This window comes from Phalaenopsis equestris, unplaced genomic scaffold (genome assembly GCF_001263595.1).
Source record: "Phalaenopsis equestris unplaced genomic scaffold, ASM126359v1 Scaffold000399, whole genome shotgun sequence".
NCBI classification, from domain to species: Eukaryota; Viridiplantae; Streptophyta; class Magnoliopsida; order Asparagales; family Orchidaceae; genus Phalaenopsis; species Phalaenopsis equestris.
Window position 1 is genome coordinate 337,685 of NW_018164841.1, and position 15,726 is coordinate 353,410.

The 15,726-nt window shown below is 32.2% G+C and overlaps 1 protein-coding gene across 1 annotated transcript; it reads left to right on the forward strand.

Moving 5' to 3' along the window:
• Nucleotides 1-236: 236 nt before the first annotated feature.
• Nucleotides 237-13,423, forward strand: LOC110026748 (dephospho-CoA kinase; the record flags this gene model as incomplete). The annotated part of the gene is given in 3 exon segments (XM_020727848.1): nt 237-444; nt 8,505-8,650; nt 13,239-13,423. Coding segments are annotated over 3 exon segments (439 nt in total), but the record flags the coding sequence as incomplete, so codon positions are not given.
• Between the last annotated feature and the right edge of the window lie 2,303 nt (nt 13,424-15,726).

The following is a 15,726-nucleotide window of genomic DNA, read 5'->3' on the forward strand; positions in this document are numbered from 1 at the left end:
CGAACACATCTTAGTTCGTGTTCGGCTCGCTAACTTATCGAGCAAAATTAACGAGCCGAACACGAGCTTCATAACGAGTCGAACACGAGCTGTTCGCGAACAACGAGCCGTTTTGACAGCCCTATCTACGGTTATGGTGTATTTAAATTTTTTTTAAAAAAAAAAATTTAAGTGGGAAAAATCAAAATACATCCTGATGGGACACCATTTACAATAATTTTTCTACAACAATTTCGTGTCTGCCCCTCGTTCCAGTCAAACACGCCGCCGGGGCTGAACTTTGATTGACCGCCATCGGCTACTTGGTGGTGGAGAGTGAAAGGCAGCGAGACGAATATGAGGATCGTCGGATTGACGGGAGGGATCGCCTCAGGAAAGAGCACGGTTTCTGCTCTCTTTAGATCCAGCGGCGTCCCTGTCGTGGACGCCGATCTTGTCGCTAGGGTATGGCCCTCCTTTCCTTTCCCTCTTCATGTTCCAATGCGCCATACCCAATTCGATTCTAAAACTGGTCTATTTGCTTTTTATGTGGAATTATTGACACCGTTCTTCTTTGCTTCTATATTTCATGGATTTGGGTGAAATAGGAGATGAGCTAACAGGATGGGCATATGGATGAAATGTAAAGGAAAAGAGGCAGGCCGAAGTTGCCATGACTAGACGTAGGACTCAGGGCCTCATGTTGATAGGACTGAGTGCGGAAGGAATTAAATAGCTGGCTCCTAATAGTTGGAATCAGTCAATAAAAAAAAAATGTTGGAATAATGCTCAAGATGATGATAAAAATGAAGATTTTCTTTGAAGGATGAACAAGAAAGTTGATATAAGATCATATTTTAAAAATTACATGTTTTCACTTGAAGGGATGGCCATTTAAAATTATGGAAGTGTATAGCTTGCACATGATGCTTCCTTTAATATGGGTCGTGAGAGGGGCTTGATGTATGTGGCTTTACCCTTGAATTTGAGAGAGTCTAATTTTATGAATTTTATGATATGTGCTTATGGAACTCTTACCATGCTAAATGTTTTGTTTTTACAAATGCATAAATTTTAATTATTTTCTTAACTTTTGAAGCAACTTGCACTTTGATCCCTTGATTTTCAAAAACTTTCATTTTATTTGACTTTCTAGTTACTTTCTAATATTGTCCATCAACAAAACCATGAAATTAATCTATAACACATTTATATGACCAAATGGTGGCGATAACATATGAAATAGGTGCACCAAATGTTAATATGAATTTACTAGTATCATATAAGTTCTATAATGACATCTTAAGAGTTCACAACATTATATAATTCAGCGAAGTTTGATGGGTTGTGGGAATAGAGAGTTGAAGCAATAAGGGTATGAAATAGTTGCAATCAACTTGAGAAGAACATGACTAAATACTAATTATTGGTTTGAATAAGTTAATTGAAATCATACAAATCCAATATCAAACATCTTTGATCCATGACTTTACCTTCAGAAATCATCCTTCATCAACCTCTTTGTGTTCATGTATTCAAGAATTCAATTATAATAACTAATGACAGAGAAACAACAAAAAGGTAAATCATATATCAACTTTAGAGGGGAAAATGGATGGATAAGCATTTGCCCTTCGGTCATGGTCAATGAAATCTTGAGTGTAGTATATTTTAATCTTTGAAAAGATGTCATAGTTTATTCATCATATATGATTATATTTATACTTGTAAAGTGCATCCGAAGTACTCATATCCATATGCTAGAGAGTATAATAAGAGCATATGAGAAGAGGCAAGTTGTTTTAGCTACAAGGAAAGAGCAAGGGGATTAATAAATGTTTAGAGGTTTTAGGGAAAAAGAAAGATACAAAGAAAATAGTTGAAGCATGAAGAAAGTAAAACATACAACAAGCTTTGTTCTCATCCAAAAGTAACAAAGATAGATGTATTAATATTCTAAGAGATTTTTCTGGCAGATTACCATATAGCATTTGAGTACGATAGGCTAAAATCTTGCATGTAAATGGAGGATTAAGATGCTTACTTTTTATAGATTTCTTATGTTGCTTTAATAAAATTGTGGAACAAATACATTTTCATGATATTTGAACTTAATAATGAAAATACTCTCATCATATATTATCTTATGACTTTTATCTCTAATTAATTTTTTTTATTCATACAAATAATTGAATAAATTAATAAACTTAGAAAATAAAAAACGATAGCTCACACCTTGTGCATTTTGTTCTTTAGCACAAATAGTGCATACTTATTTGTTTTGTTACCTTTTTTATATAAATATGGTTGGAAGCATGCTACACTATGTTATGGGTTACAGTGCATGCTATTTTATGCTATTGGTATGTATAGAGGCAACCATCATTCTTGATTATGTTCTATAATGCCTTCTTAAGTTTTATTTATTGATGAATTATTGAATTATTTAGTTTGAAATAAATTTGTTGATACTCTCATACAAATGGGCAAATTAATTTGCATTTATGATGTCATGGTTGCGAGACATGGAAGTGGTATAAGCATTTTATTGGATCTTCCATATGCGAGTCAAATTAGTAATATTTTATGTTTTTGAAGAGCAAAAAAGGTGAAAGCATTAACAATAAGTCCTTAATGCTAAGTAGAATCCTTGAAACTACAAGATGCCGTCCAATGTACAATGATACATTAAGAGGTTCCGCCTCTATATGGTATCTCTCGTGCTAGCAAGGGAAATTGATATGAGCATCTTTTCTTATGCCAAGTAAGTCTAGAACATGAACACACAACTTGGGCTATCAAAAAATTTGGTTGTTCGCGAACAACTCGTGTTTGACTCGCTATATATTTCATGTTCACTTTCTTTGTTAAGAAGTGGGTCGAACACAAACAATTATTTGAAGATCAATTTATAAAGTAGCCAACAACAATAACAACAAGAAGTCTTTATCCCACTAAGTGGTGTAGACTACGTGAATCCTTTTTCTCCATTGAGTGCTATTAAGTGTCATATTTTTATTAAATTCTAACAAAATTAAGATCATCTTTTATATAATATGACCAAGTTTTTTTAGGTCCACTTTTGTCTTTTTTAACAAGTCGATTATAAAACTTCTACTCTCCTAACCAGATCATCAGATGGTCAATGTTGAATGTGACCAAACCATCTAAGAAGACTCTCTCTAATCTTGTCCGCCACTGGAGTTGCACCAACCCTATCACAGATGTATTCATTTCACATTTTGTCTCCAAGTGTCAAGCCACTCATCCACCTAAGCATTCTCATGTTAGCAACACTTAACTTTGTTCTATGCTTCTCTTTTAAAGGCCAATAGACTGAGCCATAGTGCATTGCAAGCCTCACCACTATCTTATAAAATTTTCCTTTCAGTACTTTTCTATCACACAATAGACTCGATGCATTCCTCCATGTCAACTAACCAATTTGAATTCTACTAATAACATCCTCATCTATATCACCATCACTTTGAACAATAGACCCGATATATAAAACGTTCACACTTTTTAATGATTTGATCACCCATATTTACAAGTCTTCCACTAGAGCTACTGCTTCTAAAATTACATTCTATGTATTTGGTTTTAGTTCTACTCAAATGAAGACGTTTAGACTCCAATGTAGACCTCAATAATTCAAAATTTTCCTGAACTCTTTCTATGGTCTTATCCACAAGAATGATATCATCAGTGAAAATCATACACCAAGGTACATCCTCTAACAAATTTCCAATAAGAGCATCCATAACTAAAGCAAAATGATATGAGCTTAAAGACGAACCCTAATGTAATCCAACTAAAATAGGAAAACACTTGGTCAATCCTTCTTTTGTTCAAACACTAGTAATAACCCTAGTATACATAACTTTAATGTCTTGAATATAAGTCATATCAACAGATCTCTTCTCTAGAACTCTCCAAGGGACTTCTATTGTAACCTTATCGTAAGCTTTTTCTAAATTAATAAAAATCATACGTAGATCCTCTTTGTACTTCTACATCAAACCGCAAAAAAATGTATAGCTTCCGTTGTAAGTCTGCCCGACATAAATTCAAATTGATTATGAGAAATCTTTGTAACACGTCTTACTCTATGTTCAACTACCCCTTCTATAATTTTAAAGTACGACACATCAACTTATTTCATCTATAATTTGCACACTCTTGCGCATTCCCTTTATTCGTAAAAAGGGGAACCAAAATACTCTTCCTCCACTTAGGCATCATTTTAGTTTTTAAAATAATGTTAAAGATTTTAATAAGTCAAGAAACTCTCAAATCTCCTAAATATTTTCATACTTCAATTGGGATATTATCAGGTTCTACTGATTTTCAGCCTTTAATTTTCCTTAAAACATCCTTATTTTCTTTTCTACTAATGCGTCAGTAAAAATAAAACAATTTATTATTATTAACGATATTAAAATTACTAAGGTCGATTATATTTTCAGAAACTTCATTGAAATGTTTATCAAAATAACTCACCCACCTATTTGAATATCTTCATTTAATAAAAGCATTTTTTGACTTTAATCTTTAGTACACGAACAAAATTTTATCATTTTAATTTGAATTAGTTAAATAATTAAATAAACATTATTTATTATAAGCTTATTATATTGTTTTCTTATGTTGCACTAAAAAAATGTTAAAATATATTATTATTTAAACCATTCAATCTAAATTTGAGCTGAACACGAGTAGCAAATGAATAAAAAAATTTAAATTGAGTTGAATAAAAACATATTATTCACAAGCCATGTCTAACACAAGCCCATTTGAGCCAAAAAAAAATTTAAATGAGCCGAATAAGAACAAACACCGAGCTTGTTTTCACCTCTGCACACATTGAGAAGGGACCATAATTTTGCTATTGGTCAATGAGCTTTGTGACTCTTGTAGGCGCCATTATATCTTAGTAAGGCATCAATATGGACCAAATAAAAATTACCAAATAATAGAATGATTTAAGCATTATTAATTATAGCTAGTGATCTAAGAGGATCACAATTCCAGAAACTTATGGTTTTTTTTTCAAAATTTCGAAAAATAGGGGAGAAGCTTCTAGGAGATTGCTAGGATGTCCAAAAGTTTTCTAGGAGTATATAGAAGATTAAGAGAATATTCTGGATGGAGCTGATATGGATAAACAAAAATCTAGCCTGGTTGGCTTCCATAAAAGTGATTTTGCATTTTAAGTTTTTGAATAAAGGCTTAAATTGTGGAGTTTTACATCAAAATAGCAACCAATTATTTTCAAACTCAATTAGACAGCCAAATAAAGGAGGATTTTGAGAGATTTTGAGTATTTTTCATATCTTTAGTGGTAGTTTCTAATTTTGTATTCATTTATTGGTTTTAAATTTAGGTTGATGTTTTGGAGGGCTAGTTTTTATTTCTATTATAGTTTGGAATTTGAAGTATTTTCTAAACTTTTTTTTGAATCTCTGTATAATGGAGAATGGAGATTGCATGTAATCGTTTAGAGTATGAATATAAACTGATAACTTGATCTCAGGCCCTCCCTCCTTCCACGCATCATCTACCCAAAGCAGGAAAAAAATGCCTTTTGGCTTCTCCCCGCACACCCCCCTCCTCCTCCTCTCCTCTCCTTATTTACTCGTCAGTCTGATCTATAAGCAACCTTTGCGTAAGCCTGCATTGGGAGTTCAAGTCTGATCAGTAACCAACCTTTGCGTAAGCCTGCAATGAGAGGTTTGAACAAATTCAAGGAGTTCTATGTTTTTTTTTTAATTTTTTTGAGGTTTCTTTTGTTGTATTAGTCAAATAAAATTATCTTGCACAGTATTTCATGCTATTGATGACTTCCCCTCTCAAATCTTCTTCTTTCTTGCTGTAAACAACAAGAACAATATTTTTGGAGTCCTAGTTGGATCGCAATAACAATCCTTTGCCATCTTACTTGTTCTTATGATATAACTAATGTCATGTAAAGTGAGAAGATTCCAATTTATATGAGAGAGCTGAAAGTTTACCTATGCTATATGAAGCTTTGAGTGAGAAATAGTGCAGTACGGAGACAGGAGAAGCTCTACTTTTTTGTATGGAGCTGTATACTCTTTTTTTGTTCCTTTAGAATTTCATACCCTATTCTTTATAGTGAAAGTTCACCAAACATGTTAATGCATTCCACAAGTACACTAAAACAACAACGACAACAAACCTTTATCCCACTAAGTCTGGTCGGCTACATGAATCTTTTTTCTCCATTGCATTCTATTGAGTGTCATATTTTCATTTAATTCTAATAAGTTAAGATCATTTTTTATCCAATATGCCCAAGTCTTTTTAGGTCTACCTCTGTCTTTCTTAACATAAGGCGAATCTAAAACATCTACTCTCCTAACCGGATCTTCAGATGCTCGACGTTTAATGTGACTAAACCATCTAAGACGACTCTCTCTAATCTTGTCCACCATTGGAGTTACACCAACCCTATCATGGATATTTTCATTTCGGATTCTGTCTCAAGTGTCAAGCCACTCATCCACCTGAGTTGTCTCATCTCAGCAAAACTTAACTTTGTTTTATGTTTCTCTTTTAAAGGTCAACATTTTGCACCATAGAGCATTGCAAGTCTCACCACTATCTTATAAAATTTTCCTTTCAGTCTAAGAGATACTTTTTATCACACAATAGGCTCGATGCATTCCTCAACTTCAACCAACCAACTTGAATTCCACTAATAACATCCCCATCTATATCACCATCACTTTGAACATTATACCAGAGATATCTAAAATATTTATACTTTTAATGATGTGATCACCCATATTTACAACTCTGGCACTAGGGCTTCTATTAAAATTACATTCCATATATTCAGTTTTAGTTCTACTCAAACAAAGGCCTTTAGTGTCCAATGTAGACATCCATAATTCAAGTTTTTCCTAAACTCTTTGTCTACTCTTATCCACAAAAAGGATATCATCTGCAAAAAGCAGGCATACACCATGGTACATTCTGCTGTAAATGTCCAATAAGAGCATCCATAACTAAAACAAAAAGATATGAGCTTAAAGTCGATCATGGATGTAATCCAACTGAAATAGGAAAATACTTGGTCAATCCTCATTCTGTTCAAACACAAGTAACAATTCTAGTATACATATTTTTAATGACTTGATTATAAGTCATATAAACATTTTTCTTCTATAGGACTCTCCAAAGAACTTCTCTTAGAACCTTATCGTAAGCTTTTTCTAAATTAATAAAAATCATATGTAAATCCTCCTTATTTTATCTGTATTTCTCCATCAAACATCTCATTAAATGTATAGCTTCTATAGCTAACCTGCCCGACATAAATCCAACTTCATTATGAGAAATCTTTGTAACACACCTTAACCTATGTTCAATTACCCTCTCCCATAAATTTAAATTATGACACATCAACTTAATTCCTCTATAATTTGCACCCTCATATTGATCCTTTATTCTTGAAAATGGGGACCAAAATACTCTTCCTCCACTTATCAGACATCTTTTTAGTTTTTAAAATAATATTAAAGAGTTTAGTAAGTCAAATAACTCCCAAATCTCCTAAATATTTTCACACTTTAATTGGGATATCATCAGGTCCTATTGATTTTCCGTCTTTGGTTTTCTTTAAAGCTACCTTAACTTTTTTCTACTAATTTTGCGGTAAAAATAAAATATTTTATTATTATTAACGATATTAAGATCGCTAAGGTCAATGTATTTTTAAAAACTTTATTGAAACCTTTATCAAAATAGCTTATCCACCTATATTGAATATTTTCCTCTTAAGAAAAATACTTTTAATTTTCATCTTTAATACACATTGTTTTGCAAGTACGCTAGTTCTTAATATTCCTTAAAATGTCAACGTCATTCTAAAAATTTGAAACCAATCCTTACTCCATCGAGGGGCTCCATAGCTGTTGGGGAATGCAAGCATCAATACTGTTTATGCGTGTTTTCTGACAAATTAATGATAAGTTTTTGTAAGAATTTTGCTGGAAAAGTGAAATCTAGTTGACCTGTTTTGGCTTATAAATAGAAGTTCTGTTCTTTTGTTTCATAACCTGTTGGCATAAGGGCACTGCGGTTATATGCCAGAAATATCCTTTAGGTGCTGTTTGGTATCGAATTTAGTAATTTCTTCAATTCGGATTTACTGAATTCTGCCAACACCAAGATTAAGTAAATCTGGGATATAAAGAAAAACTGAAAAGAAATCGAGAAGAATCTTGATTTACTAAATCTTGGATTTAAATGTTGCCATTTTTTTTGCCTTGCAAGATTTAAGTTAAAGATGACTTAACTACGTTACCAGACAGCCCCTTAAAGATTTCATTCCCTAGATTATGTATTTCATAAATGTAAATTTGAAACCACTGAACAAAATTTAACATTTCTCAATACATTGTTAAACCTAAACTTTGCGGCATTAAGAATTTTCTTCTCTCAAATTTCAATATAGTTTTTGTATTTAACTATTAGTGGAAACTGCTGCATTGCAGGATGTTGTAAAAAAAGGGACACCTGGATGGAGAAAGGTTGGTGCTGCATTTGGAGATGATATTTTGCTAGAAAATGGAGAGATCGATAGATCACGCCTTGGACAGATTGTTTTTTCTGATGTAGCAAAACGTCAACTTCTGAACCGGTATGCATGCCACTATTTTCATATATTTTGTTTCAATGAAAAGTAGAAATTACAAATATTTAGGGAACATTTATGATTTAGTGGCTGTAGATTAGTTTTGCAGGGCATTACCATTTTAATCACCTCACTTGCTTCCTTTTTAAGGGGACATCAAAAACAACAACAACAACAACAACAAAGCCTTAATCTCACTACGTGGGGTCGGTTGCATGAATCCTTTTCTCCATCGCGTTCTATTTAGTGTCATATTTTCATTTTGTTCTAATAAATTAAGATCATTTTTTATACAATAAGCCCAAGTTTTCCTATATTTACTTCTGCCTTTCTTAACATAAGTCGAATCTAAAACTTCTACTCTCCTAATCAGATCATCAGATGTCCGACGCTTAATGTGACCAAACCATCTAAGACGACTTTATCTAATTTTGTCCGTCACAGGAGCCACACCAACCCTATCACAGATATATTCATTTCGCATTGTCTCTAAGTGTAAAACCACTCATCCACCTAATCATTCTCATCTTGGCAACACTTAACTTAGTATTATGCTTCTCATTTAAAGGCCAACAGTCAACGCCATAGAGCATTGCAGGTCTTACCACCGTCTTATAAAATTTTCCTTTCAGTCTAAGCGATACTTTTCTATCACCCAAAAGACCCGAAGCATTCCTCCACTTCAACCAACCAACTCAAATTTTACTATTAACATCCCCATCTATATCACCATTGCTTTGAACAACAGACCCAAAATATCTAAATCATTCACACTTTTTAATAATTTGATCACCCAAAGTGACACTTTTGTCACTAGAGCTACTAGTACTACTAAAATTACATTCCATCTATTCAGCTTTAGTTCTACTCAAATGAAGGCCTTTAGACTCCAATGTAGACCTCCATAATTCAAGTTTTCATGGGCTTTTTCTCTCGTCTTATCCACGAGAAGGATATCATCAGCAAAAAGCATACACCAAGGTACATCCTCCTGTAAATGTCCAGTAAGAACATCCATAACTAAAGCAAAAAGATAAGGGCTTAAAGCCGATCCCCGATGTAACAAACAAAAATAGGAAAATATTTGGTCAATCATTCTTTAATTCGAACACAAGTAACAGTTCTAGTATACATATCTTTAATGACAACACCTATCTTCTCAAGAACTCTCCAAAGGATATCTCTTGGAACCTTAAGTTTTTTTTAAATCAATAAAAATAAAATGTAAATTCTCTTTATTATCTCTGAATTTCTCCATCAAACCTCTTAATAAATGTATAACTTCCATAGTAGATCTGCCAGACATAAATCCAAATTGATTATGAGAAATCTTTGTAATATGTCGTCACCTATGTTCAATTACCCTCTCCCATAATTTTAATGTATGACACATCAACTTAATTCCTCTATAATTTGCACACTCTTGTGCATCCTCTTTATTCTTAAAAATGGAGACCAAGATGCTCTTCCTCCACTCCTCAGACATTTTTTTAGTTTTAAAATAGTATTAAAGAGTTTAGTAAGCCAAGAAACTCCCAAGTCTTCTAAATAATTCCATACTTCATTTGAGATATTATCAGGTCCTACAGACTTCCCACCATTGGTTTTCTTTAAAGTCTCCTCAACTTCTTTTTTACTAATGCGACAGTAAAAATGAAATGCTTTATTATTATTAACGATATAAAGATCACTTAAGTCGATCGTATTTTCAGAAACTTCATTAAAAAGTTTATCAAAATAATTCATTCACCTATGTTGAATATCTTTTTCTGAGAAAAACACTTTTTTATTTTTATCTTTAATACACTTTACTTGAGTTAAATCTTTACCTTTATTTTCTCTTTCTTTGGCTAGTTTATACATATATTTTTCACCCTCCTTAGTATCTAATTTATTATAAAGATCATTAAAAATAAAATTTTTAGCGTTAAAAATTGTTCTTTTAGACTTCCTGCGGGCAATTTGATATTTTTTTTCAGTTTTCTATGCTTTTACATTTAAACCGATTTTTATAATATAACTTCTTATATTTTATCTTTTCTTGCACATTATTATTCCACCACCAACTATTTTTATTTAAAGAAACTTTTTCTTTTGATTCACCAAGTACATCTTTTGTTACTTGTTTAATAGTATTTGTTACTTTATCTCACATAGCATTTGCTTCATCATGAACATTATAAAATTTGAAATATTAAATTTTACTCATAAAAATAATTTTATTTGTCTTTTAGGTTCCCCCACCTTATTCTAAGATGACGAGTCATAGTATTCTTTATTTTATAACTCTTATCTTAAAATCTAGAATAAACGATGTTAGGTACTTAAATCCTCATTTGGAACGACCTTACAATCATAACAATCTCGACGATATCTTCTTCCCATAAGAAAATAATCAATTTGTATTTTATTAGATCCATTCTTATAAGTAATAAGATGCTCATATCTTTTCTTGAATAAATTATTAATAATTACAAAATCATACACTAAAGAAAAATCTAAAATAACTCTACTTTCTTCGTTAGTCATTCCAAAACCGTAGCCACCATGAATATTTCTGAAATCTTCTACCACTACAGACATGTCCATTTAAATCTCCAATAAAAATTCTTTCTTCAGGAGTTATCATTTATATTAAGTCTTCTAAGTCATTTCAGAATTTATATTTAGACCTTATATCTAAACCTACTTGAGGAGCATAAACAATTATAATATTAAAAATCTTAATATCAATGATAATCTTAAGGGCTATAATTCTATCTTCAACTCTATTAATTTTTACAACATTATCTTTCAAACTCTTATCTATAATTACTCCTAAACCATTTCTAGTGTCACACTTACCCGAATACTAAAGTTTAAAACCTAAGTTATCAATCTTCTTAGCCTTTTCTCCAACCCATTTAGTTTCTTGAATATCTAAGAGGAATACATAAGATATTAATCTTTCTATGAATCATAATATCAACAAATTCCATTAATTTTTCATTGAGAGTACCTATATTCTAAGATCCTATCTTAATATTAATTTCATTAGTTTCATTAGTTTCATGAACTAACTTCTTTATCCGCATCCGTTCGTAATGTGAGAACTCTTGTTTATTTGACACTACATCAGGGCGTCGGTGTAGCGGCCCTTGCACACTTTCACTGTATTCAGATTGTACAGCGCGTCGCTTCCAGGAGACGCCCTAGTACTTACACAATGATCAAAATGATTCATGTCATGATTTTTTCGATAAATTTTATGCTTGTTGTCGACTACCTAACAATGATAAAAAATAACACTATGATTATTTTTTTTAATTGCATAGATTTATGATATCAAGATGTTATAAGTAGGGTTGTAAACGAGTAGAGCTTGGGCAAACTTTGGTTTGGCTCGTGTTTGACTCTTTCAAAAATTGGCTTGTGTTAGAAATTGATTGTGAACAGCTGTTGGGGTTCGACTCGATTTACATATTCTTATACATTTTGACTTTTGTTCGGCTCGAAATTGACTTGTTTAAATTAATTAGAAAAATAGATGTAGGTTGTTAGATTCAAACTTACACCAATTCTGTATAATCAAAGGCGTAGAACCACATGACTTCACTAGCTGCTATAATTTAAACTTAGATATAAATATATATAATATATTATTATATAAATAATATATTATTAGATAAATAATATATATAATTTCTTTATTTTGAGCTGAAACGAGCCGAGCACGATCGAATAAAAGTTTGTTTATGTTCGACTTATTTATAATTTGAGTTAAAAAAATTTGCCCTTGTTCAACTCATTGACTTAACGAACGGTTTGAACACGAGCTACTTAGCAAACTGAATACGAGCTGTTGGCGAACCACAAGCTTTTTTGACAGCCTTAGTTATAAGTGTAAATATCAAACTTTAAGTGTTAGATATTTAAATATATAAGAATTTGTGGTATATCTGTAAATTGCCCTTTTTCTTTTCTGTTTTGTAGTTTTGTTGCATTTGTAAGTTTATTTCCATCACCTCTTCCTCGGTAAGCAATACTCATATTTTTCTTGCAATTAGTATCAACGCTCAAATTTTTTATCCAAACCTGATTATGCCAAGGTTGATTATAAGACAATGGCGGGATTGAAAATAATAGGTGTAGACATTAAGATATCTATTGCAAAGTCGTTAATGAGAAGATTGTTCAATCGACATTATTTTAGTGCTTCTCTATTGAGTTTTCTAACATCTTGATAGATTTTAACTGAATCTTTGAAAGAAATTAAGGAGCTCTAACATTGAATTTACCGGTTTTTATAAAAGAAATTAAGGAGCTCTAACAAGAAATTAAGGAGCAGAATGAAATTCATTTTCCAACTTATTCTTGTATAAACTATTATTATATGCCTATTAGTTATTCAACTTTTTGCCATTCTCATGTTTTCCTAACGTGAGTAGATTTCACCAGACTTCATTAAAAAATATTGATGAGTAATATGATATAACTTATAAGAATTGAAATGCTTAGGTTCTGCATCTATTTTAGTAGCCTCTCTTTTCTCTTTAATTTGATGCCAACCTCATTTCTTGCTTTCTTACATAGTTAAACAAATACCTTCATGCAGTCTATTAGCTCCACATATATCTTATGGTATATTCTGGGAAATTATGAAGCTTTGGCTTAAGGGATATAAAGTCATTGTACTTGACATCCCATTATTATTTGAAGCTAAGATGGATCGAATGACGAAGCCTATTATCGTCGTATGGGTAAATCCTGAAACGCAGCTGCAGCGGCTAATGGATAGAGCGGAAGAGGAGGCGAGAAACAAGATTGATGCTCAGACTTCATTGGACTGGAAGAAGACGAAGGCCGATATTGTTATTGATAACTCTGGTTCTATCGAAGATACACGAACTCAGTTTCAGAAGGTGCTGAAGCAGGTCACAACATCTTTGAGCTTGAAAGAGTTCGCCTTCTCCAGAGAAAGCGCGGTATTGTTTCTTCTATCTATATTTATCGGCTCTTGGATTCTACACAGTCGCATGTGATTGATTACCGGTAGGCGTCCTTAACCCATAAGCTTATTTATAAATTTGTTATTTTAGTTTTGGAAGATTTACATACATACCACTCAATTCCTTTGTTTCTACATATCTGACACCTATATATCAATTTTACATATATGCCACCTTACATGTGCATGAAAAGGTGTATTTCATCTTTTAGAAGTTAAGATAGTGGTTTTTTTTAAATGTGATATGAAAACTTGGGTGTTAGTAATATAAAAAGCAAAATTTAGGTATTAGATAGGTAGATACATAAGAATTGGGTTGTATGCTTGCAAATGCTCCATTAGTTTTTGTAATTTTAAACGTTACACCTAATATGCCTTTGCTCATTAAAAATATGCAATTTGTAAGAAAGATAAATGAAAGAAAAGTTTGATGACATTTCTGTAACATAAATGTTTAGAACCTGATTATCTAATTTTGAAAACGTGAAAAATTTTGTGGTGCAAGTGTCTTGAAACTTGACTTTCAAAAATGTTGTTTGGTTATTAACTGCTTATAAGAATGATTAGTTAGTCTTATATTGTTGCTTTGCCTGAATAAGCATCTTGGTACCAAAGCAATTTAGTGTTACTTTGGAAAAATTTCTTGTCTGGATTTATTATATCTTATTTCATAAGTCTTTTGGTATCTTTCAGTTAAATTCTTGAATCGGCATTTAAATTTAGGTAGATTTACAAACATACCACTTATTCCTATGTATTTGCATATCTAACCCTTAACGTTCAATTTTTAAATGCATGCCACCTTACGCATGCATGAAGTGTATTCACTTTTTAAAAGTTAAAAATGGTATTTTTTGTGATGTGAAAGATTTGGATGGCATGAATGTAGAAAATTATAATTTAGGTATCAGATATGTAAATACATAATAATTCGGTGGTATGTATGTAGATGCCCCTTAATTTTTTTTTTTTCAGAAAATTCTCCTAGTTTGGATTAGCTCAAAATAGAAATAAAAATTTGGAAGATTTTGGCAGACTAATAAAGTTGAACTACATTTGACTATTAGTTTGAATCCCGGATTTTGTTTTCATTCTTTTTTCCACATGGAAGTGTGTCTCTACAGGAAGAAGCACTCCATTTTTCCGCTCTTCAAGAATTTGTTGCGGGTATTAAAATACTCTCTATTGGCATCACCCCTCTTCCCTATAAGTTCTCCAACTCTCATCAGGATTTCAACTTTATATTTCTTTTTTGCTCCATACTTTCATTGTTCATGATGCTGTAGAGAGGAAGGTTTCTCGATAGATAGAAATTTTGTCATGGAAACAAGTAGATTTGGTTGCAAATAGGGGTGTAAACGAGTTGAGCGCTCAAACATACAACGTTTTGGTTGGAAAAAAAAATGAAGAATTTCAAAGTGCCGTGTTCAAGTGTTCACCCTGTCCGAAAAAATAAAAGATAACAGTATTGAGTCGAGCCAAAGCACGTTCAGCTCACAACAATGACAACAGGCTCACAAGCTTGTGAGCTCTGGCTAATGAAGCTGTAATAAGAGCTCATCAAAGAAGGTATTGATGTGATTGACGAGAAATAGAAATTGCCATGAGAGCTTTCTAAAGGGGTAATCAACATTTAGATACGTGAGTTGGCTCTCGAGCTGGCGAGTTGAGGCTCAATGAGCTTGAACTCGAGCTCGTTTAATATATGAGCTCAAGCTTGAGCTTCTGGATTAATAAGCTCAACTCACAAACTCATCAGTGAGTCCAGCTCAACAGCTCGGTTCACTTGCACCTCTAGCTGCAAAAATTAAGAAAGAAATATTTTTATTAAGTTTATACCAACTCCTCAAATTTTACCAATCTTTTTCTTCACCTCTATGCAAGCTCTTAAGAATCCCCATCCTGTCAAGTGATTCCAAGTTAATTTTTAAGAAGGCAAACTGCATATTAAATAAAGCACTACATGGATGTTTCGTCCTATTCATTTGATTGAAGATATCTCATAGATACAAACTTCTATGATTAAGTATCCACCTTGATTGAAAAAAAATGATCAAGGCTAACATCAAATTCAGGATAATATTAATTAGGGAAA